This window comes from Centroberyx affinis, unplaced genomic scaffold (assembly GCF_046629955.1).
Source record: "Centroberyx affinis isolate AG114_WGS23_722 - 3 ecotype Tasmania unplaced genomic scaffold, CSIRO-AGI_Caff_v1 ptg000102l_1, whole genome shotgun sequence".
Taxonomy (NCBI): Eukaryota; Metazoa; Chordata; class Actinopteri; order Beryciformes; family Berycidae; genus Centroberyx; species Centroberyx affinis.
The window spans coordinates 619454-647047 of NW_027278804.1; the positions used below are offsets into that span (position 1 = coordinate 619454).

The 27594-nt window shown below is 42.1% G+C and overlaps 1 protein-coding gene across 1 annotated transcript in view; it reads left to right on the forward strand.

Moving 5' to 3' along the window:
* Positions 1-27594, forward strand: part of LOC139647843 (CUB and sushi domain-containing protein 3-like) — a 221515-nt gene that overhangs the window by 51398 nt on the left and 142523 nt on the right. The window contains 11 exon segments of the mRNA XM_071523829.1: positions 7851-7919; positions 7959-8097; positions 16148-16260; positions 17542-17619; positions 19154-19241; positions 20946-21070; positions 21663-21784; positions 24565-24668; positions 25120-25232; positions 25587-25769; positions 26494-26820. Coding sequence (XP_071379930.1) covers positions 7851-7919; positions 7959-8097; positions 16148-16260; positions 17542-17619; positions 19154-19241; positions 20946-21070; positions 21663-21784; positions 24565-24668; positions 25120-25232; positions 25587-25769; positions 26494-26820 — 1461 coding nt within the window.

A 27594-nucleotide genomic window follows, 5' to 3' on the forward strand; every position in this document is an offset into this window, starting at 1 on the left:
TTTTGACTTCAAGGAACCTGAATGTACTGTGTAATTTATCAAAATTGCTCCAGTATGTGCACTGAGGACCGAGTGTGTTGATTTGGCATGATGGGTTTATGTAGGATGCAAAATGAGATGTTTTATTGAGAGACAGCCTCCTCTTCATATACCACAGGGACAAATAAGCTTACATTAGCTAGAAGCACTTATGGAGAGGCATGCAAAGCTGTTCCCATATACAGACAGTTTTCCTCTGATCAAATGGAATTGTCTATTTTTGTGTCTTCATCTGTATGTTGAAATAGCATGTCTAGCCTCTCTCAAGCACTGACCATATTGAGAGATAATGGATCATAGAAAAATTGATAATATGGATACACTAGGAAATCTTTGATGGAACACGACTGTGACTTATTTGTTTAAGGGCAATGATATTAAATCTGTTTCAATCCTGTCGCTGAATGCAGTGTTTCTCAGTATATCCACAGAAAATCAGGGTTGCTGAACAGTGCTCAGTTATGTCCACTGTAACCACAGTACATTTGATCATAGAAGTTATCCCTTTTAAGACATGCCAAAGCTTGCGAAGAGAAGACAGAGGGGACAAAGAGCGGAGTCAAAGATCTCTCCCTGCCATCTTAATGCAGAGCAATCCAAAAGCCAGCAGAGCGAATTCGCTCATGCCAGCTCCTGCTACAGTGCACGGCACAGCAAAAGAATTGGTTCAGCATATGTTTGATGAATGGGCAGCTTGGAACAGGCGAAAAAGCTTCCAGATTGAGGGTTCCTTTTCGATCTGAGGACGGCGTTAGCCTCTATTGCCACAGGCCAGAAACATCACTCCTTTTCAGGCCCGGGCACCGCTTGAGCCTCTCTCTCCCCTATGAATCCGGCCCGGCTCCTCTATGTGGGCAGATGGTCCTTTGATCTTATTCCCTCAGAGAACCTGCCCATTCTCTTGATAGCCGATTGTTTCCAACAGAAACCTCTCTCCAGTCCTGCGTCCACCTCCCACCGTCTCCCAAAACCTCCATACCGCTCTCTCTCTCTCTCTCTCGTGTCTCTCTCTCAGTTCTCTTCCCCATGCCGCTTTTGTTTGTTTGAGAGGGAGAGGGATGGAAAGAGAAAGTGCAGGGAGAGTTAGAGACAAAGAGAGACTGAAAGGTTGACGGAGAAAAAAACAGAAAGAGAGCGGGAGAGAGGGAAAAGTGCAGGGAGAGTTAGAGACAAAGAGAGACTGAAAGGTTGACAGAGAAAAAAACAGAGACAGCGGCAAACAGGGAGGGAGATGGAGAATTAATGGCTATTCTAATCATGAGTTGTTACTGTCTGTCCCAGGAGCCTATTTCGATTCTTTCCATCTAGATCGTCTCTGGACATTCATTAAACCAGGCAGTGAGACAGCGAGCAGGGGCAGCGTGGTAACATGAGAATATGGTCTATTGATACACTGTCATTCTTACTGCCAGCCACTGTCCAACAGCATAAGGAAATTAGGCGGCAGAAAAAAACGTGCTCCCTTGCACCAGCATTTCTATGTCTGCTACAGTGACTGGACCAAACTAAACGTAATTCTCTCTACTTTGCCTTTTCAACTCTCTGCTTCACAATCCAGAATCAAACTATGGAAATTCGACTAGCCCACTTGCCCGTGTCTGGGATTTTTCAGACCTAGGTAGAATGGGAGTTAATGGAATTGGTATGAAAATAGCCCAATACCCCCGCCAAGCCACTGCCTCAAATCCTTAAATTACATCCATGAGCATGATAGCAAGCAACCATTTGATAGCATTTGGAGCATTTGGATTAAGGATTCTGTCTCCAACATGATCACCTCCATATTTGATGTTCAGTGAATTCAAGTTGAACAAGATGATGACGTGAGGATTATCATATTGAGAATGCTATTTATAAGCCTAATATTTCCCAATCCTTCACTCTTATGGAGCATTGTGATTGGTGCTATGGTGCCATATTCCTCACTGAATAATATAGTACACTGCTTCTCTCATAATCCATTTAAAACCTGGAGTCAGGGAGAGATGGCCACTATAATAAACTGACTTCCAGAAAAATGGATGTTTGAAGGATGCAATATGTCTGTACTGGCAGCTATTGACAGATCTTCATTATTCCTCAACCCCATCAATGTTTAAACATGACTTAAAGCTGAGCAAATGAGGGACTTACTGTAGACATAGTTGCTGGCTTCGCATTAGCATGGGGATTATTACAAAGGAAAAACCTGAGGTAGCAGAGAAAATTATACATGAGTTCCTTCCGCTCTATCCTTGAGGGTGAATATTTCTAAGTAGAAAGACAAGTGTTGTATATCTGATCAAAGTCAAGGGGAGAGAGGCTTAATCCCTCCTCAAGTAGCATTAGATTGCTGATGCTGGGGATGTAAATGAGCTCAGCTAAAGCAGTCCTAATCCTCACCACCATCTTTTTTTTTTTTTTTTTTTTACTATGCCATCGTTTTTAGAAGGGACAGATCCCTCCTCGTCTTTAAATCCATAGCATGCTCTAATGATTCGTTAAGAAACACATTGCCGCACGTTCAATGCCTCTTTTATGTCACTAAACCTCATTGGCGAACTATACCTCAAGTGCTGCAATGCATCCCAATGAAATGCGAGCAGTTTATTGTAGGGATACGTGAGGTAAGGTATTATTTGCAGCCATTTAAAAACACTCAAGCCGTGATGCATTACCTTGCACCTCCGACAGCAGTATGCCGTTTGATGATTTATCATGCATGGATGGCTCTCAGAGAAACAGCTAAGAAACCTGTCTTACCACTTATGCAGCATAATGAACTGTGCCCAAACAGCTACCTCATTTTCTTGTGCATTTTAATTGGCTGCAACTGTAGACACATTAATGAGTTAGAAGTGAGGTTATTATCATCAAACATGGTTGTAGAAATCTCTTGTCTCACACCCTCAAGGAAGCCTTGTGCTGAAATATTGGTGATTAATCAATGTCACACAAATCAGAGAGCAACACACATCTTTTTTCATTACAAAAAAGTCTCCTTAAGGCCTAAGGGGGTGTTGCAAATCGGGACTGAGCTCTTTTATAGCACAAGGCTTAGACTTGATTAAATGACAAATCAGTGCTGACCTAATGAATACATGATGAATACACATTAACAGAATAGATATTATATAGCAATCTGAACTTTATTTACTTTTATTGACAGATTTTTATTGCAACGTGTTGATTCGTGATTGATCCATTATCTGAAGTGTCATCATTCGATGCCCCCGGGGCCTAGCAGATACCATGCAGATTCTTGGATAATTAAACCACAGAAATTCCTTTCACATTTAACAATATCAAAATGTGGAGTTTCTTATAATATGAATATGCAATTCAATTATACCAAACGGCACAACCAGAACACCAGAACAAGAATTTGAAGAAGTGCTTGGAATTTAGATGTTGGGCTGTACTGCAACATTTTCCTTTTCATTAAATGTAATTTTTTCTCACGATCATTGCAGCTTGAGCTTGTATAGCAGCCTACAGTAAGCCTGTCTGGCTTTAAAGAAGTTTATACCATTCATCGCCAGCTGTCGAAAACTCAGATAGTTCACAGATTATATCTGTTTACTGTCAGTCTTTGCAACCAGACCTGGGTCAATTATGAAGTGACATATTTTCAACGGCTTTGCATGTTTGCATTAGTCTCTCTAGAAAGCCAGATTACCCAGTGTTGACACAGGGATCAATAAAGTTTCATCTCATCTCTAAAATGAGATACTCCTTTATTCCTATCTTAATCTCATACGTCATAAATATGTTTCACAGCTACTTCTTTAGTGGCATTTTACTGGGAATCAATGTCAAAATGTTCTGAGCAAGCATATTAAAATGCCTACTAAATATTAAGCAATGAGGTCTAAGACGCGATCCTATTGTTTTGATCCTACTGTTATTGTTAGATCAGTCCCATCTAGTTCAAATGGTTATTTTAATCAGATGTGTTTCGAGCAGGTCCTGGTGACAACATGAGGTTTATGCTATTGCGAATTAAGCCTGTGTTTCATGTTTTGAATAGAGTGCCATCAAGTGACATTCTCAGACTTCTTTCTCTCTTGTGTTGTCATTAGAGTTGGAGTCCTCAGACAGTTAGTTGTCAAGGCTGCCGTCTCCAAATCCTCTCTGTTTTATTTCTTTCTTTCTTTTTCTTTTAGTCTGACAGTAATTAGTCAGGTCTGTCTCTGGTTGTTTTTTTTAGTGTAAATTAGTAATATGCCACTACTGTATGTGCTGTAACTCTGAGTGCCGTGTGTGTGTGTGTGTGTGTGTGTGTGTGTGTGTGTGGGTGTGTGGGGGTGGGTGAGCATATGCGCACAGTGTTTGTGTATGCATTTTAGTGAGCATGTACAGTATTTGGCATGTGTGTGTTTGTGTGTGTCTGAGGTAGTGTAATAAGCCACTATCTAGCCATGCAGAGGAGGTCCCATTGTTTGATGAAAAGAAAGGAGGAGCTGGTGAATGGATTCCTGGTTTAGGAGTTGTCGATTGTTCCTCTGTCACTCCTCTTTTTTCCTCTTCCTCTTTCTTTTTCTCCTCTCTGTTTCTATCTCCTTCTCTGATTTCCCTTCTCCATTTTAAGAATTCAGCTGACACACTTTCCCTGAGCAGCTTACTATGTGGTGCAAGAATAGAATAAGCTATTCCTAAATCAGCAGCGTTACTAGGAACCAACAGTAAGGAGTGGAAAGGTCAGAGCGTCCTGACAGTCAACGTAGCAAAATGTTCCCCTGACCTTAGAATGATCATATGATAGAGAAGTGCTAGGAAAGGAAAAATAGCTGAGCAGAGAAGAAGAAAGAATTTATTTTTACTTCAATACAAAAGCACACTAAAATGAAGAAATTATATTTCAGCTTGCAACCAAATATGGAGACTGACTCTGTTGTTCTGACTGAAATGGGATGGTCATTCCACCATTGGCGAGCCAGGGGGGGTCGAGCCCGGGTGGAGCGATGAGCAGTTCGCTGGTCTGTCACGTAGGTCTGGAACCATGGCCTGGAGGTATTGGGGTGCAGCTCCCTTAATGGCCTTGTATGACAGTATCAGGGTTTTCAATTGGACAGGAGCAGCCGCAGGTAGCCAGCGAAGCGAGTAGTGTTGTCATGATAACAGAAATTTCAATACTACTTTGACACCACTGCAAAAGATTGAATTCAATATTGAATTTTATAATGTTCAATACTGGCACCAAATGTGCTCTGCAAGCTGAAATTACATTTCAGCGTCACCTCCAGAGGGAGCATACGTGCGGATTGGAATAGTTAAAAGAAGAAGAAAGATTGGAATAGACAGAGGGGCAGTCTGGCTCCTGACAGTGGACTGCAGCAGTCAGAGTCAAACAGCTGAAAACATGGCAACAGCATCAAACAGTCCAGCGCATCTTGAACTGAATCCCAGTCCACCTAAAGGGGTTTATTTCTTGTTTATTGTGGTTTTGAAGTAGTATCGAATTTCTAGATATTAAACTTAGTATTGGTATCAAGTCAGAATTCTGGCATCGTGACAACACTTGGGAGTGAAGGAGAGAGGGGTGATATAGGAGATTTCGGGGAGGTTGAAGATGAGGCAGACTGCAGTGTTGTGTAGCATGTGAGCTGTGAAGGGCCAGAGAGTGCATCTCAGGAGCCCAGCCAGGAGGGAGGTGCAGCACTCCAGACAGGAGACAACTAGAGCTCCAACATGGACCTGGGCAGAGTCCCCGGTGAGGGCGCATCTGCTTTCGGCAGATGTTGTTCTGACCTGCAGGAATCCCCTTTCTCTCTTTCTTTCCCTCTCTCTTTCTCTTCCTCTTCCTCTGTCTTTCTGCTCGTCTCTTTGCTCTCTACGTGATCTTTCTCCTAGTCTTTTTCTCTCCAACTCTTGCCCCCCCGTCTTTCTCTCCCCAGCCTCCACCGCTTCTTTTGTCTCTGTAACTTTCTTCTCTTCTTTCCTCTCTACATCTTATGCTCCCCTCCCCCTCCTTTCTCCATCTCTCTCCCCTGATTGGCCACAAGGGCACCTTACAGTATCCTGTTATCTGTCATCAAGGTTGAAAAAGCGATATGGCTCCTTCAGTCAGACTGTGCCGCGCTTCTTTAATTATAGCCTATAGCCCATTACTGTAAAGATCTCCGCTGTGCGTTCGTCAGGATGTCATCTGAAATGCGTAGAGAGGAATGCTAAATGTGAGCCTTCATCCTCTCTAGTGGTGGTGGATGTACCACTTGCCACGCAGAATAATTAAGATAAGCTCTATGTTGGTATTTACGTATATGCTGGAGGAGGAGATGATGATGTAAACCGGAAGCATGATAGTATGCGTCCATACGCTTGTGTTCTTACAAGGCTACTGACATGCAACAAATGAAAGCCTGCCCTTGGTGTAGACTACAAATGAAAGTCTGCCCTTGGTATGAATCATATGTGTGCAGACATCATTGATGTCTCACAAAGTATCAATTTTCCAGCACCACCCTCCCTGAGAAGACTCTGATCAATTGCCATCCTGCTGTTAATGTGTATGTGCTCGGCTCAAAGGACATGGATCAAGCTAACTAGCAAGCCCATGCTCTCCCTTCTTCTGCCCCGTTTTCTTCATCTTCTTTTGAATTTCATACATCCACTTCCTCGTCCCTTGACCAATCGTGTAATGCAGCATAGGGGAATGTTCCAAGGCTTTTCCGTGGCTGTGCCTGGCAGCTCTGACAGCCCTGAGTGGAAAGCCGAGCCATCAAAGGTTTCAGCTGGCACAGCCGAGTGTCACATATTAGTCTTAAATGATGTGAAAACTGTGAAAGCCCTGCCATCATTAGAATTCTCTGGGAAAAAAAAAAACAAAAAAACAAAACTAAGCGACGGGGATAGAGGGGAGGTTGATGAGTAATAGTGGAAAGATCTGAGAGGGCTTGGGAGAGAGACAGCGATGGAGAGATGAGAGAGAGAGAGAAGGGATGGAGAGAGAACGAACGAGGACGGGAAGGGAGATGGAGCGAAAGAGAGCGAGCCACTGTTACGGTAGAGTGCATTAACATTCAGCTGACGTGCCACGCTCCCCACATTGGAAAAAAATATACAATTTCACAGCATTATAAGCCCTGTTTATCACCATTTGTTTGTTTCCTGAAACATGAGGGAGCTCAGAGGACACAATGATGAATTACTGGCTCTTGGATGGAGGGAGGAGAGGAGACAGGGGTGGGAGAGAGAGAGACAGACAGAGAGAGAGAGAGAGACTTCGGACTTGTTTTCTGCATTTCCTACCACATGGAAACTGCACCGACGGAAACGGAGGAGGAATTAATATACAATTAATTACAGATCACGATCTGCTCATTTGTCATTTTGTCACATTGTTTCATGCTTCCCATCGTTGTGAGGAAAACACAAGCAACCTTTTTAATAAATCTTAACGTTTCAGATTGTTCGCAATTCCATAATTACGCTGGAATTTACTGCGTATTGGCTCATAGGGACCCCGACAACCTGTAGGTGGATGAAAAACCAATGAAATGACATGTTTAAACAGTGAATGAAATTTCCACACGCGCTGTTTGAACACACAGAAAACACGCAGAAGTAATTTCAGTCGGTGCAGCTCTAGCGCCAACACTCTCGCTGTAGCGCTTCCACATTGGTCTTCCTCTGCTTTACCTTTATCTGGTGGGACAGGTACAGATGTTATATGCCTGGAGCCACATTCCCTCCCGTGTTGAGCTTTGAGTAACAGCTCAGAAACAACCCCCGAGCCCCGAGTGTCTGTTCTCACTCCACCCTCTCCCTCCTCTTCCCCACCCCTCTCCCCCCCCCCTCTCTCTCTCTCTCTCTCTTTGGTTGATTGACAGCGGAGGACACGTGCGGTGGCACCCTGAGGGGCTCCAGCGGGCTCATCTCCAGCCCCGACTTCCCCGGCGGTGACTCCCCGGGTGGCGGCGGAGGCGGCGGCCCCGGAGGCTCGGGCGGCACTGGCGAGTGCAAGTGGACCGTCCTGGCCGATCCGGGGGACACCATCTCCCTGGTGTTCACCGACTTTCAGATGGAGGAGAAGTCGGATTACCTGGAAGTGGAGGGATCTGAGCCGCCTACCATCTGGTGAGTCGAGTTGTGAGGAGGAAGCGAGGAGGGGCTGCGTGCGTGTACATTGTTAACATGAGTTGTTTCTGTACGAGGGGATGTTTGCGCGGGTGTATGTATGTGTTTTGGAGGGTGTATCGAAGGGTGTTGACAAGGCGGTACCAGAAGGGTGTTCGTGTTTTGTGTGGGGGCGGGGGTATGTCGTGAGGGTGGGGGTGGGGGTTTGACAGGGTGCATCCACAATCATTTTTGGAGCTGGAGAAAGGCTGTGTGCTGCACTGATTCCCCATGAATTACTTCTTGGTGCAATAGTAAACCTATGAAACAACATTCAGATTGTGTGAAGCTAAAAATCTCCTTTGAAAACCAAACCGGTGGCGTTTTTGGTGGTGTTCAGTGATAGGAGAAACACTTGTGTGTGGTGTTGTGCGGTTTGTGTGTGTGCTTTGGGACAATATGTAATCAATGTAGGGCTCCCAAACTTTTTTATGCCAAGGACCCCCAAAATGTTGCATTGCCCTGCTGGGGCCCCCAACCAACGAAACATAGCCATCATCATCCACCCACATACTGTGCAAGGCATGGCACAATCTGATTTAAATAATACTGGTATTAATTAACCAACATTGTCAGTATTCATTTGCTTACTTTCCTGTTTGTCCAGTTCATTTTTTTCCCACGGCGCGTCCGAGGTTATCACGAGGCAAATTCAGGTCAGTCAGTCAGTCAGTCAGTCAGTCAGTCAGTCAGTCAGTCAGTCAGTCAGGGATGCTTAGTGAGAGGTAATTGAACCGTGCTGCAGTGCTTCAGTGCATAGAATTGAACACACGCCGGAATTCTCAGCACCTGGCAGAGTAATTGTTCACTTATTGATGAACAACCCTATTAAATCCCTGCAGATATATTATTGTCATTTTTTACTATGGGGCAGTAAACATCTCACCTAGTGCATCTTTAAAGATCTGCAGATGCAGTTGATGAGTGCTATAGAAGTGGACTTTATATCTATTAGAGGGTTTTGTCAGTTTTAATTGACAAGGGAACGTCCAAATTCGATCGAATACTGCTGATGTATTGTCATACATGTTTACATAGATGACATACTGACTGGCATGCAAATGTGCCTTTTAATGATTTTTCATGGGCAATTTTCCTCAACACATTTGAAATATTCCTCTTGCTTTTGATTGCATTCAATCAATTCACAAAGGGAGCCCAAGACTTCCTATTGAATAATTCAAATTGCGGCGCACATGAATGACAAATCTTCAATATAGTTTTGTTTTAAGAAAAAGCCTTCAGACCCTTTGGTTTATGGCTTCCTATCTAGCTTGATGTAGAAGTCACTCCCCCCTGAAACAAGGAAATATGAAATGGGTTTGACCCCCAACCTTGAGGCTGAAGTTATCCATCTCCCCTGTGCCTTGTGTGAATGGGATCATCCGCCAGGTTTATGTGATCCTGCCGGGCATTAATTATAATTGGCTGAAAGAAGCCATAATCAATCACTGAGCTATGAGCTTTGTTGTCCCTGAGAGTTGTCAGCTGGGAGTCTGACAGATAGATAGAGAGAGAGAGAGAGACTGTGTCGGAGAGACAGAGAGTCAAAAGGGGAGATACTGTGAGTGTGGTGATGACTGCTAAGTATTGTATGTTGACACAGCTAGGGAGAAGATGACAGCAAGTTGGAATGGGATGACATTGATGTGTTTTGACAGACCATCAGGTAACCCCCTCTCCGCTTAGTTATGAAAACTCCAAAATTAACTCTTTCGCTAACTGAAATGTCTCTCAGTTTTAATGCCTCAGAGCCCGATGGCAGATGTCTGTGCTGGTATGTGGACACAGTGAAAGTTTTAGTGCCGCATCGTCTTTCTCCCGCAAAAAACCTCTCCAAAAAGTCTGTTTTTCACAATTTGAAAACAACTGTTTGATTTTTCAGTGGATAAATATTTGCCTACTCTTTCGGTTTTGCTTGGTCGCAGTGTCATGCAACATTTTCACGCACTGGGAACAGTGTAAGCTCGGAAATGCAGTAAAAAATCACAAATGGTATACAGTAATTGGAGAAATGTTTCTGCAAGACACTGATGTAAGCAAGATACCAAAACAAAATAACAGAATATAATATTAACATTGCATGGAGGAAAAATAGACATATTTTTCTGTGTGTACAGAGATAAATTCTATATATATAATAGGTATATTGTTAAAGCATGAGTCAATCAACAGAAATGTATATGAAATTACTGTATATGCCTCCATTTACTGCATAACTGAAGATGTTTTGATAGTCAAAGGAAATTAAAAAGTCAACTCAAACTGTGTTTATTTATAGAGGTTGAAAGAGTTTCAACAAGCAGCACCTTTATTTGTGGGGATTTTCTTTGTGTGTGTGGTGAGGTCATCATGGATCAGTTGAGAGCTTCAAAACACCAAGATGATGTTACTGTATGTCACCGAATGTCAGATGCTGTCAGGTGGAGTTCTCGTTTTAAGCCCTACAAGCCAGGTGGGACCCAGCGAGTTTGGGCGCAATGGGGCCAGAATTTTAGAGAGATGACTTTGACTGGGCCAGGTAAACAACTAGACAAGCGAGCAAACAAAAACCGTAGTGAGCAACTCTCCCTCCCGCCCATAAAATTCATTGCTCTCTCCGTCCCTCTTTATGAGTGTCTCTGCGTGTGTACAAGGCCGTGGTACAGCTAAACTTTCAACCGCCCTAACATATTGCACCAACTGCAGGCAGAGACAAGCAAGACGTCAATTTACCCTTGAGTTTTAGAGCCGTTTAACAATGATTGACAGCCAGGGAACCTTAAAGTCAGCCAGACTTAACATCTACTCTTAGCATGAAGCCCTTCTCCGGCAAATAGACTTGAAGCTTAACCAAACGGATGAGAATTTCAGATCTGAATTGCACATGCCTGTTTTGCATTTCAGGTGTAATATTTTCAGCCATCAGCCACTCATTATCCTTTCTTAACCTATGACAGTAGAGAATGTTGTTCGATAAACACAAATAAAAAAAATCCCAATGAACAGCAAACTGAGAAACGGAAATTCCTAACAAAATAATTGATTTCAGCAATGGAACTATAAAGATAACAGCCACAGCAAAATAATTCATAAGGTAGTAAAGCAAAACTAATTCTGAACATAATTCATAATGAGTCCAACACTAAAAACAGGCATCGCCCAGATGTAATTCCTGAACCCATATGGATATTTCATTAATCCTGGCAGATTTAATTGTTGTTGATTATGACTGTAGTGATGCTTAGTCCATCTTCAGTTATGTGTCTCCTCTCGTCCATTTGCTTTGCTGGTTGCCATTGCGTTATGGAGAAAAATGGACAATATTTTGGCACAGTCAGGCTTTTACCATTCCAGGCTAAAAATACATGGGAGATTGAAGAAGGGTTTGGTCCGCGCTTCACCCTGTTTGGTTAAGGCACGTTCGAATTTTCCAGCCCACAAAAAGTCAAATGTTAAAACTGCATAGGTTTCTGGAAACTTTCCTCAGACTCGTAGTTATGCATTATTTAATGATATTGACAGGTTGTTGCTCATCCTCCTACCTACTTGTTTGCAATATACTTCACCCAATATATTTGTGTGAGCTGCAGTATTTATAACTCCTGTCCTCAGCATCTCACATATATAAAGGCCCAGGCATACTGGCCCTTTTATTGTATAGAGCGTAAAATTAGCCTCTACTTCCATGAGTTTGCTGTACGCTGCTATTATGAAATGCTAAAACTTGAAACATTAAAAACAGACCACTGGATATGTCTTTCTCAATTCAGCCTTTTGGATAGTACTAGCAACATTTACTCCTACTGTGCTCCCGTTTCCACCTGTTTGATGTGGCTGTCTGATTGTTGACCATTTTGAACTGGTGTGGATTGTAGTCTGTCCTCAGCCAAGCACCTGAAAGCGGATGTAGGAATAATTCTAGCTGTTCTGATACTTAAAAGTCAACATATTCTGGGAATATAGAGCAATAAACATGTTTTGCTGACATCTTTTAGAACCTTTTATCCTTTTATCAATTGAAGATTTCTGTTGAATCTCTGCAAATGAGTTTATTGATTCCATTTTCGTCACGCTGGGGAAGGATGATGGGAGGCTACACATCAATCACCGTGAAAATAGACAAAAAAATAGACCTCTGCTTCCTCTGACGAAGGCAACATTGTGGAGTCTGGCTAGACCAAAGAAAACCGTTCTTTGTTATTCTTCTGACCTTTAATATGATTGTACAACCCTGTTCACAAAGGGCAAAAACAACAAGCTGTAGATTACACGTCATTCATTATTTCAAATATGGACACAGAACATAAACCCCAAAAGGCTTTGTGGATACACTTTTTGCTTTTATTCCATGAAATTTGATCAAAATGTCTCTTTCTGCTGCTTTTATGACTACCTGGCTCTATTTCCTTTTTTTCATACTTTTCTGGTCCCTGACTTTTTTTCTCCCTTTCTATCATCCGGTGTCTTTCAAGTGATTTTACTTGTAAGCTACTGTAACATGGCTGATTCTGCATGGTGTAAACTCACTCCAGAAAGTGTAATGCTCCTACTTTACCAAGCAAACTGGCAATATTTTGCATGGCTCACTGAATATGAACAAAGCTATTTCAACTGAGTGGTTACATGGCTGTCAGAGGAAGAGTCCAATATTCAAGGCCGGTTGAAAACAAGACAAGAGGTGCCCAGCAGCCAAATTACTAACTTTGGTTAAATTACCATGTGTATTGAATTCAGTTCCTTCTTTCTGGGATTTATTGATCTTGCTTGGCAAAATATAACCCATCAGAATTTCCCAGAAGCCCACAATCTGGCTATCTTCCACTGCGCTCAGGCTGAAAGGAATGCAATGCAACGTGCAACTGAAAGAAGGTGAATTGATAATTGACCCCGGTTTTCCACCAGGGCAATTAATATAAGGAGCTATTGGGTATGCAGTGACCGGCTCACTGTGCAGCGGCTAATCTCCTGGCAGACAGGCAGCATACTGTACAAGAACATCTCCTGAACAGTCTGTTACCAGGGAGTGAGTTTGGGATAAAGGGCAAGGGCTTCTTCTTCTTTATCACTTATAGTATTCTTAAAATCACTCCCTCTTGTCGTAGATTTTATGGAAAATGTGCGGGGGAAAAAAGGCCAAATCACCTGGCCACCATCCTCTTTGTCAAATTTGGACGGATCATTCATTATCTGGGTTATAGCTATAACCCAAATAGAGAGGAGCTGGACACCAGAGAATTAATCCTGGCTCTCTGGCCTCAAGGCCACGTTTTGCTGCAGTACCCGCACATTGGGACTCGTTACAGTGGTATTTTGATGAGATTGCCATGTCCCCTTCCAACCCCTTATCCTATCAAATTATAAGATACATCTTGCTCTGAGAACTTTCTGAAAACACTCTAATGCACATTGCGGACCTGTGTCAAAATCTACCGTTAGTCCTTGAGAAGTCCAAATCGATAATATGGGGGATGCAAAAACTTGGATGAAACCAAGCATATAAAACACTGCGCTCGTGCCAAGAAGTAATCTCCGGGAAACCATATTGCATATCTATGAGGGAACAAATAGACAGTCTGAGTGAGTCTGGAGAGATAGAATGGCAATGCATTATGTGAGGAATCCATTTTTCCAATTGGACTTTCTCATCTTTTGTCACTCAATATGCACTGGAGGAGATACAATAAGAAAACAGTAGCCTGCGTTGCTTCACCAAAAGGCACTCACTTATTGTTATCTTTTTTTAAGGAGACTGGGCGGTCCACTTTCCGCAAGTAATTTATTCATTTTTGAGAGGGTTACATTGAAGAGAGCCAGGGAAGTAGATAGAGGTCTTGTGGACATGCCAGGACAACTTGAGAAACAAAATGTTTAGACATATCACCTCCAATGACACCTTAACACCTTAGCGCTCAATTAGACACAACATTACATAACCTCAGCAAAGAAAACAGGAGGAAATGTTGGCACGTCACCAATTAACACCTTCAGGCATAATAGCTGCTGGAATTCTTTTTGGAAGTATTTACAGTAGTACATTGCGTTTTTCCATTTTGTACTTAGATTGTGTTGTAATGCTTGTAAGTACAATACTGTATGTATTAGGGAGATTTTCTTGTGCCGTATTATTGTGTATTTAGCATGGTTTTACATAGGTTAATACAGAGGGTAATGCACTAGATTCAGGCCTTTGTAAAGTGTCATTGAGCCTTTTATTTATTGTTGATGACAGATCATGTTTCAGCTGCTCGACTAAAGTTTGCCTTCGCGACAACAGTATATTCACCTCCGCTCCTCTTAAATTTGTAACATCACTCCTGTGCCGCCTGGAGCATCCTTGCAACTTTTGAAGGGGTAGAGCTTTATTGTCGCTATCCATTTTCTCTGAGACTTATAGCGGAGACCTTGCGATAATTTGTAGCCTCTGCTACAGGAAACATGCAGGCATTTGCTTGTAAATCGCTCCGTCAACTGAAGGCTGCTCCTTTTCATTCTGTCCATAAATTTGCGCCATTAACATTTTATCAACGACGCAATGTGACGAAAAGGTCAACTTTTGTGTGGAATCAATTACCTTTCGACTCCCCTCTAGGAGCAGCCATCATCTCCCATTCTGATGGATGATTTGGGTTTTTAATATCGGCGTTCAGAAATCACATATGTTGATGAAGTCGAAATAAAACACGCAGCAGCCTGTACAGGTACCTTTCTTGTTTTTATTCTCTGAGGTAATAAAGTGTTCATCAGGATGAAATCTAAATAGCAGGGACCAGTGGTGTTATCTAAATGACAAGAAATCAAATGTCAAGTAGAGTTATTCATTTTTTCTCTCACCTGCAATGGCCATTAAGGAAAATCCAAATACACAAACAAAAAAAAATGTTCCCTCTCTCTTGGTGAAGGCGCAGTGATTCTCTCCATCACTCTCTCTCACATACTCTCTCTTTCCTTTCTCCCTTTCCTTTTCTCTCTCTGCATGCCCTTTCGGTGACTCTGCAGTAAATGCCAAAGAAATTACATAGAACAACGATCCTTAAAAACCCAAGTTATTCCATTGTGCTCACCTTAACACACACCATAACCCCCCCCCCCCACACACACACACACACACACACACAAACACCTTAACACATCACGCTTTTTTCAACACTCAGCCAATTTGGGCACACTGGGCTCAACTGCATCATTCCTTCTCTCAGCCGGTCCCCAGCCTCTGTTTAATAGCTAGAGTGGCATTGTGCGCTATTGACTGTGGTATGACAGGGCGCGGTGCACGGATAGCGAGGCAGTAGATAAAAGCCAGAGCTGGTTAGCCAGACAAATGAGGCGGCCTCTGGCAGCTTTGAATCGCCACGATTACAGAGCGTCTCTGATGCTATGGCCACGCACTGGATAATACTTCTGATCTAATACACTGACACAGACGCTAAGACAGACATAGTCAATACTCACAGAGACACAGACTCACTCAGGCATACTGTCAGACAAATATTCACTCACTCACACTCACTCACTCACTCACTCACTCACTCACTCACTCTTTTGATATCTGTATCTCTTATCTCCCTCCCTCTGTTCTGTCTCATACACACATATACAAACGCACACACATGCACACACAAACAAACAAGGACATGCAGAGTCAGACTAAGGAGGGGGTTGTTCTGGGTTTCAGGGACAAGCTTGTCTTCATTTTTAGGCCACTCTTTTCTCGCCAGGCAGGGCAAATACAGTAGTAAAGGGAGAACACACGCTGTTCGGGCTCCAACACCACAGCCACCCTCTTGCACTTGGATATGATTCTGCTCTAATCCTTCTCATCTCTCAATGATGTTCTCCAGATTAGTTTTCTTCACTTTTTCTTTTCATTTTATTCAATCATCTCCTTTTTCACCCCATATTTCTGAAGCAATGTAGATTCTTTTGTCCTATTTTATGGTGCCACTGTGATGTCAGCAGCCGGGGAGGTAGTTGCAGTAATGTTAAAATGGATGCTATGTGTTATTTTTCTCCTGTGCTTCTTCACACTTAGGCTGTCTGGAATGAATATTCCAGCACCCATCATCAGCAACAAAAACTGGTTACGGCTGCACTTTGTGACGGAGAGCAACCACCGCCACAAAGGCTTCAGGGCTCAGTATCAAGGTAAGACATGATTACTTAATTTGCAAATCGTAATAGAGGGCACTCTGCTTGAACGAAAAGGGGCCATTGTAGGAAAAATACGCTGTAATTACGAAACATGTTTTTGATCTTTGTCAACTGAATATCAAACAGTTTTCATTAATACCCCCACTGTTGAAGGCAAAGGCTGTATGAAGGTTTTTTCAGCTTCAAACCATTGACTTCAAAGGCCTTTTGTTAATCAAATATTTGAGAGATAAATACTGTATATAGTTCCCCTCTTATAAACACACACAGCTCGGGCAGCTCAATAATCCATTACCCTGACATTGTCCTCTGGCATGACTTTCAAGTCAGTGTATGTAGGCTATATACTATGCCACAGATGCTAACAGCCCGGCCCCAAACCAGGCATGGAAGCCTGCGACTTCACCGTAAAAGCCTTTATAAAAAGTTTTCTATCAGTAACCTGCATGCGTGGCAACTCATTGTAAATGAAGACAGAAAATCAATTGCATGAAAAATCACATTTCTCATCTATTGCAGGAGTGTTGTGCAATACTCAAACAATGTCCCTATGCGTTTGTTATTCATGATGTAAAGGGCCGGTTTCTTTTTAATGCAGCGACAAGCAAGGAGGGGCTTTATTTTGCAGCGTGCTTTTGAGCATATTAAACACCTTGCCGGTCACTAAATAGACACAGTTCCAACTTGTGTATATAACAGCTTGAATTAATCAGTTGGCTTCAAATGCAGTCTAGAAGAAAGGGATCATCCCAATGTTTTCAAATTCAAATGCCTTATTTTGCTTGACACATCATTCATTGCTTTTGGCTATTCTGTTGACACCTCAAAGTTATGACAGCCGCTTGCATCACCTGGCTTTTGTGTGCAATCTGGCCCCTGCTGTGTTCAATTAGCCACTCTAAGATATTTAGCGGTGTAGTCCTTGGGCTGCTCTTTGATTCTGCGTGGTATTTCCCCCTTACAAGCCATAACCGTTAAATCTGCTCTGACCAATCAATTTCCATCCACTGTTTAATATGTCTGAGTTATACAAACAAACAAATGAGAAAATCTCATTTTGGTTTTATAGAATTGTCAATGCGGCCCCTAAGAATGCATCAGGGGCAATAGCCCTATTTCCTGTGAAAAAAAGATGCACACCACTAGCAATTACATTTTGATGTTCTTCATAGGACCAAGTATTTTCCAGAGAAAGAAACACTTGTACTGTATCTTCTCACATCTAATACTGTAACTTCTTTTATCTAATGAACTCTTTTTATTGCTCTCGACCAGTGAAAAGCTCTGGAGAGCTTAAATCCAGAGGGGTAAAATTATTACCAGGAAAGGACAACACTAACAAACTGTCTTTGAGTAAGTCTTTTATTTTTCTTATGCAAATGTTTTCATTGTTTGGGTTTTTCGTTTGTGCAGGGCTTGTGTTCTGGGTCTTTGTTTCTTTCTTGTCTCTTTTTTTGCTGCATCATTTGGTGAAGGCATTAAGCTACAGTACTAGATTTTGCAGAAGTGCAGTCTTTTTTTCTTTCTGATAACCCATTTCCCCCGTTGTCTCTGGACTCTGTCCTGACAGAAATGTGCTCAGCTAGATCAGACCTAGTTATAGACTGTACATTGCAGCAAAATCCCAAATTCGATCTGTTGCAGCCGGCCAAAACTCTCTCTCTGTCTCGTTCTGTCCTACCTAAGCAATACATCAGATTGACTCGAGTTCATGCACTGTGTGATCCACACACACAGCAGTAGTCAAGGCTGAGTGACCACTCACTTGGCAGATGATTTGTGTACACTTCAGACTGAAGTGAATACATTCTAATAGCTTGCTGAGCTCTGTCATTAACATAAGCTATTCAGAAACCTAATTCCTTTTAACTCTACAATGTGCTAAACACTTTAGTGATAACAGGTTGTAATCTTTATTACCTTATGTGTCATATTCTCGCCATTGCATGGAGACATGAATAATGCAGGGGGCTATAATCTCTTCTACGAGACAATATATCATTTAAAAAGACTATGAGTAGATGGTGCATATGCCTTGTGCATTCATGGCACATAATTGAACCCATAACAATATTATAACCCGCTACAATTAACTTCAAAGCTAATGAACTTCGTAAGTGAAAGCAGAACGAACGCCTCTAGAGCTTCTCGCGTTAAAACCGAAGGGTCTTTGTGTGTGTGATGTCTTATTGCGAAGTTACGATTTTACATATTTCATGAATTTCATTTCCAATGCATGCTTTATTTGATTCCCGGAATATATTGCAAGAGGGAGATAGGCTTGTTTAATGTCTGCACTCACACACGCACACACACACACACACACACGCACGCACACACTGTGAACTTTTATCCTACTTCCAAGCCACTTCTCTACTTTCCCACTGTAGCAAAGGCTATATATTTCATCCTATCCACAAAGCTTTATCTAGGGTACTTAAACTATTAGTATGTATGGAGAGTCCCACTGAGTGATCATTGTAGTGCCTGTGATGTAGTTGAAGGTTATTTAATCCTCTTAGTCCCTGTTGGGCCCAGATAGATTCCCTCTATTTTGTCTAGCTCGGGTAAGAGAGTTGCGTTTACCCTTGCATTCACTTTGATAACACTCAACAACAGTGTGTATTCGCAACCGCAGCGCCAAATACCTGGCAGTGGAAATCCTCTGGCATTGAGAGATGGGGTCAGTTTGTCTAACTACATGATTCCTGGAACCAAATTTTGTTACCAGGCGTTAGCTGTTGAAGATTCAAACAGGACGTATTTTATCTGCTAGTTAATTCAACTCATTCACTACATTGGCTGTGTCTGGAGGCATGGAGCTTTGGCAGTGCAGGTGATTGTGTCTCTCTCACAGCATTCTCGGTCGTTGTCTTTTCTCACTCAGTGAATGAAGGCGGCATCAAACAGGTGTCTAATTACTGCCCAGACCCAGGGGAGCCGGAGAATGGCAAACGGAGCGGCTCTGACTTCAGGTGAGTCAAGTGCGCCCAGAACCGAAGTGAAGGAGCTCAGATTTTGAAGCGCTGATCCGTAGGGGAGAGTTGGAGAGGAGAGGACCCGTTTTCCATCCAGTTCTCACGACACGCAGCAGATTCAAAACTTTATTGTCACATTCCAAACCCGGCATGTTCCCGGTCCATTCACAAGAATAAAAGGAAAGTTTTTGAAAGTAGCATATTTATGAGAGTAGTGGAGAATCTGCTTGCGAATATTCCGTAATTTAGTCCATCTACTTTGTCGTGCACCAGACCCATTCAACAAAATATAATAGTCATATCACATACCATATCAGCTCTTTCAGGAAAGGAAAAGACAAATGTTCTGTTTTAGTCAATCTTCTTTGACATGTAGCAAGTTTTGAATACTTTCTTGTCTCATGCAATTTACAGAATGCTACGAAAGTGACCTTGTGCAGCTGATATTTTTAAAACTGGCACACAACACATGCACTACATACTTTATGAAGACAGACGCTACAAATACAGTTAATACTGTATGCAGGGGCTCTTAAACCTTTTCAGCTCAACACCGAAAATGAATTAAATTCAGTGTCACCTTGCAACCCAAGCGCAATAACGTATACAACGCTTTCATTTTTATCATGTGGGACTGCGGCAGAAACAGGACCAATTTGATGCATGAATCCAGAAACAGCTAAGAGGAAAGTCCATAGAAATATCAAACCGGCTTCAAACTAGTCCTCAGTGTGGCAAGTAATAGCATTTGTATCCTAGCTGATTGCTATTCAGAGAAAGTAGAGCCTGAGGGTTGGTCTTCCAACTTTTGCTTGAGAACTGGCTCAAGCTCTGGGAAGAAGCCAGTTGGGCGCTGAGATTTAGTTAGCTACCACAATTACCTCCATTCTCAATCTGCTAGATTAGAGATTAGATTAGAGTTCATGTTCTCTTTTTCATGTTAAGATACTATACCCTCCTTGGTCAAGATCACTCTCATGCTCCACTACTAGTTCTGTTTTGCAATACAGTGCAGTTTGGCATTCAGGTATAAACACATTTCTCAGCTGATGTGAAAAAGGTGCTTATTGCATTAAAGTCACACTGAAATGAGAAATGTCTTATTCACCTTTGTAGCTCATTCAAACTATCATACCATACACCTATTTGACATTTATGCAAAAAAAACCAACCATATACTGTATATACTGTATATTTTCTTGTATTTGTATATCAAATTCACATCAGTTGTACTTTACTTAATCTTTAATGGTGACCAGGAGGCGCCAACCAATAAAACCATCACAGATTTTTGAGCAATCCCGCCCCTCCACCCTTCCCATCCAATAAAACCTTTTTCTCCCTAATTGATAGCCCATTGGTTTACACTTTTGGATGATCCCTTTTATGTCCCGCCCCAACATCCTGTTGCAACAGGAAATAGGAAGCAAGATGCTTTCAAAATGCGGTGTCATTGTGACTTTAAACAGCATTATTGTTTCTTCTTTATAACTAGGACAACTATATTGTTTTGATAATAAATGCATTTCATTCATTCATTCATTCATTCATTCATGTAATAAATTTGATGTATTGAAATGTAATTCAATGTAAATAAGTGATGAATGGGATGGTATGAATAATGGATGTGAAGTGCCTCAGGGGTCGTTTTTTTGGAATTGATTGCTTTTCACATTTTAATGATGTTTGTTATCTTTTCAGCATCGGAGCAACTGCTCAATTCACCTGTGATGAAGACCATGTGCTGCAGGGTTCCAAAACGATTACCTGCCAGCGCGTAGCCGAGGTCTTTGCTGCTTGGAGCGACCACAGACCTGTCTGCAAGGGTGAGCGGGGCTTCTGAAGAGCTAATAAAACTGTTTGATTAAGGCAGTGCCTCTGGATATAGGCTCTATGCAGATAAAGGAAGGTTCAGTTCTGTTAATTATGTATGAAAGCCTCTGCTGCAGCACTCTAGTTTTCATTCAAAAATGCTCCGCCTGTTTTGTTACGTTTCATAATACCCAGAGCACCTTTTAGAATTTGATTAATGGAAATGCAGCTAATAGACCTTCTCTCTATTCGTGCACACAATACATTACCTTTCCTTTCTGTCATAATACAGTGCAGGAGTTATTACTTTGCCTTCTGAACAGCACTTTTTCATCAGTGTATATTGTGAATTTAACACTCCCTATGTCTTTCCACTATAGCATTTTCTCCTTTTCTTTACTGACTATCTTTTACCTGTGGTAGTGAAAATCTGTGGATGATTTATATATACACTTTAATGTATGTCTCGAAAACTTATCAGATATATATTTTCAGTGTGTCTTTTAACTGCTGCAGTTAAGTTGATAAAATGTACATTAGTGTGTATATTAGAAACATTGATTTATATCTGCTATTTATGGATGTTTATCTCTTCCTCTGTTGCAGTGAAAACGTGCGGGTCGAATCTCCAGGGCCCATCAGGGACTTTCACGTCCCCTAACTTCCCTATCCAGTACGAGAGTAACTCCCAGTGCGTCTGGATCATCACTGCCAGCGATCCCAACAAGGTAACAGAGCCGGGGTTCTTCAGCTCTTTCAGCCTGGGACACATATTTGGGTACTTAGTAGTCTCACTCTGGGACCCAGTCTAATGAAAACACATTGCTACTGTTGTCATGTGGGAACCCACCAGAAACAGGCCTGTGTCCCATTTTGGATCCCGACACACAGAGCCTCATTTATCTCATCTTCAGACATCTCAATTGGCCAGTAAGCCCAGGGGGCACAATCAACAAAATACGTAGCCATGTGAATACACGGATACAGCCATCATAGGGTTCCCCATTTTTTTTGCTGTATCTGACAGTGCACAACTAATCTGTTGTCAGGAACTGCTTAGCAAATTCAGGTTTTGCTCTTTTTAGCTACCAGAATGTGAAGCGAATGATCTTGCAGCTGGCTGATTGAGAGACTTGATTTATGTGTTGTACCTATCCAGTTCTGCTTTACAGCATGTATAAAGCAGTGGCTGCTACGGTAATAATTCCAGATAGATGCAGACTAGAAGCATGTTGTGGGGCCATGGCTAGTTGTTGATATTTCACCTGTTAATGCACATAAATAAGATGATTCATCTGATGTGAGAATTTGTCATCATTGCCTGCAACCTCAACAAGGTAATAAATTGTTTAGCCCTTACCAGCGCTAATAACATTTACATCAGAGTACTCTCTCTGCGCAGTTCTTATGTTATTTATAAGGATTGGGTTTTTATTGTCTTGATGAATTTATTGAGGTATATAGGAAATCCCTGGATGAGGTTAAATGTACCATTTGTGTTATTATGAACAGCTGTAACAGTCCCTCATTAGTTAGCATGAACATGAATTGACTGTTTGTCTGGTCCCTCAACGAGTGAACCCTCACCTTTTTACATTAGATTATTCTGCCTCTATGCAATATAGACAATTTATCCTGACTCTCCCTTGCTGGATATCCATTTATGCATGCATCTATTTGCCAAGTACTCCCCAAGATGGGAAAAGGTTGAATACAATATGTATGTGTTTTGACATCAGTTCACCATTAATATCCCTTATTAATGCCTATGCGTGCACTTGATTGTATTTCAGTTATCACTTCACTGCCTGACTACTACTGTTGGCAGTTGTGAACAGTCCTCTCCATTCATCTGGGACAACAAAAATGGAGAGAAATAATGATTGAATGTGATCAGCTATTCCCCAAAGTGAAGGGGTCAAAGCTGTTTTGCTAATAGCCATTACTACTCTCCTGCATCACATCTGGCTGTCTATTGCCATTTCATCCAGTGAATCATATTCACTGTGGTATCAACTAATTGCAATCCTGCTAATAAACAACTAACAAACGCTCATTAAGAAATCACTAGGACTAGCAAGTGCCATAGTCGAGCACTGCATGGCCTCTTCTACGCAAACAAGCCATCGACTTGGCACCGAATTTTTGTCCGTTAGTGTTATTATGACAATTATTCTTATGCGTGCATTGTAATGAGGTTGTTATGCATGGGTATTCTGCAGACATTATCCTCCACATGGCTAGAGGAAGGGATGCTGAAGCTGAGCAGGGAGCGGCCATCATGCGCCGCTCATCAGCAAATGCGACACTCATGTCATTACAACATCCTCTGTTCATCACAAGTCCATGAAGGCAAAGCATAGGCTGAGATAATGTGGCTTCACTGTGCATTTTCTCTGCAGTATACCCTCAATTTTACATAATTGAAATTAGTGTAAGCTGTTGCCAGTGTAATCACTGAACATGTCATCTTTTGTGATGTTATGTACATTCGTGAAAGGGGAAAAAGAATAGGCCGGTGACAGCTGACAGAGATATATAAAGGGGATATTCAGTATGGACAGGCAATTAATTATTTTGGGCTCTAAAATTGCATCTCACCGCGACTGCTTCTCAATGTTTGATTTGTGCTCTAAGGTGATGTGCAGCCATGCCACCGCCAATTTGTACATTCCTCTCCGAAGAATGTTTGTTGTGCGCTTTGGTTGCGGGGGTGTATGGGACGGATGTACAGTATCCGTTGCAGCCTTTCTCTGTGAGCAATCGAAAGAGATGGTGGTATGAGTGGATATTTGTGTTTTATGTTGGGCTCCCATTTTCTCTCCGTGCCACTCATGATTTGAGATTTAGGCATAGTTTCTGCATAATTCATGAAAGAAAAGTGTTAGAATGTATGTAAATGTGAGTTATGAGATGGGGGGGGGGGGGTAAATGTGCTGCATGGGCTTTTACAGCATTGTCTGATCTAACACGTTGTTTTCTCTGCTGCCTGTTTGAAATATGTATAAGGTATTACATAGGCTATCTACATAGGCTTGCCTCCCTCACAGTTAAGCTGCCGCCAAAACACTCTCTAAGGGCAGCTTATGGAAATGAGCAGCTGTTTGTATGTTATGAATTTCATATAAATTAAATGCTGGGTGATTCAATAATAAAACTTGAGAATCATTTGGAATTACTGCTCATCTGATTGAGTGGGTTTAGCTTATATAATTGAATGAAATGTTTTTGGTGGTGCTGGGGCAGTTAGTTGACTGGCTGTCAGACAACATACATTTTTTTTATATTGAATTTATTTAAGTGGGCTAACAGTCTATAGGGCGTTGCTTAGAAACAAATTATTTACCGTGTCAACAAATATATGCAAACCATCTGCACTGTACATTAACGGACTCAGATATAATTGCTTTGGCAGGAACGTTCCCAGGCTTTGTTAAGCCTTATTAGCACTGCAGAGCTCAAAATGATTATAGGATCGACTGTAAAAGTGGCCTATATTTCACAACAGGTGATCCAGATCAACTTTGAGGAATTTGACTTGGAGATCGGGTACGATTCACTAACCATCGGAGATGGAGGGGAAGTAGGCGACTCTAGAACAATAATACAAGTGTAAGTACTGCGTATGCTGTTTTGTGCAATACTTGATTGGATACACATTGTGCCACAGTAATGCAGAAGCAGTAGATCAGAGTGTTGCAGAGCTAGTTAGACTGATTTCTACAGCTTGTCTAGATGTACTCTGAGGTGTGACAGAACAGAATGCAAAGTACCTTGAATGAATTAAATGACTACATAATTTAAATGAATGCATGCTTTGTAGAAACAGTGTACTAGTGCACATTTATGCAACACTGTATAAAGTACGTAGCATTTTGTGTTTTTTACATTGGGTTTTACATGCTAGATGTCACCTGCCTATTTGACAGTTAAATTCACAGTTAATGTTTCTTATTCATATTTTATGTGACTTTAGACTTCTCAAGATAACACTAGGTGATGAGGGGATGTTTGCAGGGTGGGCTTTGACACTGCTGTGACTTTGCTGTGGCCCTATCTGCAGGCTGACAGGGAGCTTTGTCCCTGACCTGATTGTCAGCATGTCCCATCAGATGTGGCTCCATCTCCAGTCTGATGAGAGTGTGGGCTCGATCGGCTTCAAGATCAACTATAAAGGTACACAGGACTTTAGTGGTGATACCATCTTTCACTGTCTGTATCCGTGCCTCTGTCTGTGACTGTCGAGCAGTGAGTCTGTTTTTTTTCTGCCCGTCTCTGTGTCTGTCTCTCTTTCCTGTGTGTGTCTCTCTCTCTCTCTCTCTCTCTCTCTCTCTCTCTCTCTCTCTCTCTCTCTCTCTGCCCTGAACCAGGGCCCCCACACTCTTCACCTGCACTTTTATAGATAATGCTTAAAAAAATAAATACATAAGACGACCTCAAAGTACTTGGCTGGACTTAATCCTCTACTTTTCCCCATTTTCCCCCCTCTCCCTTCTCCCTCCCCTCCTCCCTCCCTCCACTCACCCGCAGAAATCGACAAAGAGAGTTGCGGTGACCCCGGCACGCCACTGTACGGCTACCAGGAGGGCAGTGGCTTTTTAAACGGGGATGTTCTGCGCTTCGAATGCCAGTTTGGATTCGAGCTGATCGGGGAGAGGATGATAACGTGCCAGAACAACAATCAGTGGTCCGCTAATATCCCCATCTGCATATGTGAGTTGAACGCGGTGCTTTCTCTTCCCGTGCCAGCAAACGAAGCGATTACTTATGCGCCTGGAAAGTTCACAATGACACTAAGTTATCGGAGGATTAATTACACCGTTTTCAAATGGCCATGCGGCATATTGTATGTGTGTAAACAGGCGTACACATAATCTAAAATGGGAAATTGATGGCATATGGTCGCCTTGTTATGTTTGGGTTTATTTGAAAGAGGAGAAATCAAGGTATGCACAGTACAAATACTCTAGAGAGGGAAACCGTGTTATCCTTCCTTCTTTTTTTCACAGCAGCCTAAATCCATCCTGTGAGTTTCACCTGCAAAATATACCTAGCCCATATCCATAACAAAAAATCTTGAGTCTTCCGTTTCTCCAACTTAACTGTGTCCATGGGGACGCTGTGCAGTATTCCTATGTGCCCGTATTGCTATATTTCTGTAGTTTTTGTACACTAACTCTTCTACTCCCTCTGCCTTACAGTCTCATGTTTCTCCAACTACTCAGCACCCATGGGAAACGGTGCTGTCTCCTGATTGCTGAGCTAGTTATACAGTACTGACATTGTTCTATACTGATCTTTGTGTCTGATCTTGTTATGGCAGAATCTAGTGTAGATTGTCAGAGCTGAGAGGTGCTGTAAAGCAAATTGCCTCACTGGGGATATTATATATTTTTAATCAAATCTAATCTATTTCTCCCCTCTCTCCCTCACACAGTCCCGTGTTTCTCCAACTTCACGGCGCCCATGGGGACGGTGTTGTCTCCCGACTACCCAGAAGGCTACGGGAACAATCTCAACTGCGTGTGGCTGATCATCTCCGAGCCCGGTTCCAGAATCCACCTGGCCTTCAATGACTTTGACCTCGAGCCGCCCTATGACTTCCTCACCATCAAAGACGGGGACCAATCGGGAGCCACGATGCTGGGCCGCTTCTCAGGAGCGGAGGTTCCCTCCCACCTGACGTCCAACAGCAACGTTCTGCAGCTGGAGTTTCAGGCTGATCATTCGATGTCTGGCCGAGGGTTCAACATCACCTACAGCAGTGAGTGATTGTTTCATCCGTTTATTTGATGAAAAGGAAGGACATATGCAACATACGCCTCACATTCAAGAGCAACATCATTCACAATTCAATTAAAACTGTCTAGAATATCACAGTAAAGCTACACCTTATTTAAGGTATATTGTATTGACTAATATCACTACTGACTGCACCAGCACTTTTCACCCTTTTTTACTGATAAACAATTAACTATTTTGTCAAAGCTACAAAATCTGTAATACCAAAACCAAAATAGTCAGATTTACCTTTATCTTGAAGATGTTATTTTACGAAATGAAAGCACACAAGTTCAGCAATAACAAACAAAACAAATTTATGCTGTGGCGACAATACCAATAATTTGTCTGAATGCATATGTATGTTAACCTTCGTCAAAAAGCATCGTCTAGTGCTTTCCATGGCCAGGGCTTATCCTTTTGAAATGATTCCTTAAGAGACATTATAGCAGGCAGAGTGCGCTCCAGGTGAAGCTCAAGTGCCTGAAAACAACAAAAAGCAGTATTTCAAACAATGCACACAGTAACTCTTTGAATACAATGCCACGGCAATTCCCTTTTGTCCCTGCAAAGGCACAACAAGCCGGAAAGACAGAAGATACTGTCACCCTTAGGTGTACAGAGGCCTGCATGAGATTTTTTGTTCTCCTTTTCCCTCCCATAGACATCCATTTCCCTTATCTCCCTCCCCCTCCAAGACCCCATTTCTCATTCACAAAGGGGAGAGTTCTTCACTAGATCTCGTTCTCTCTTTCTT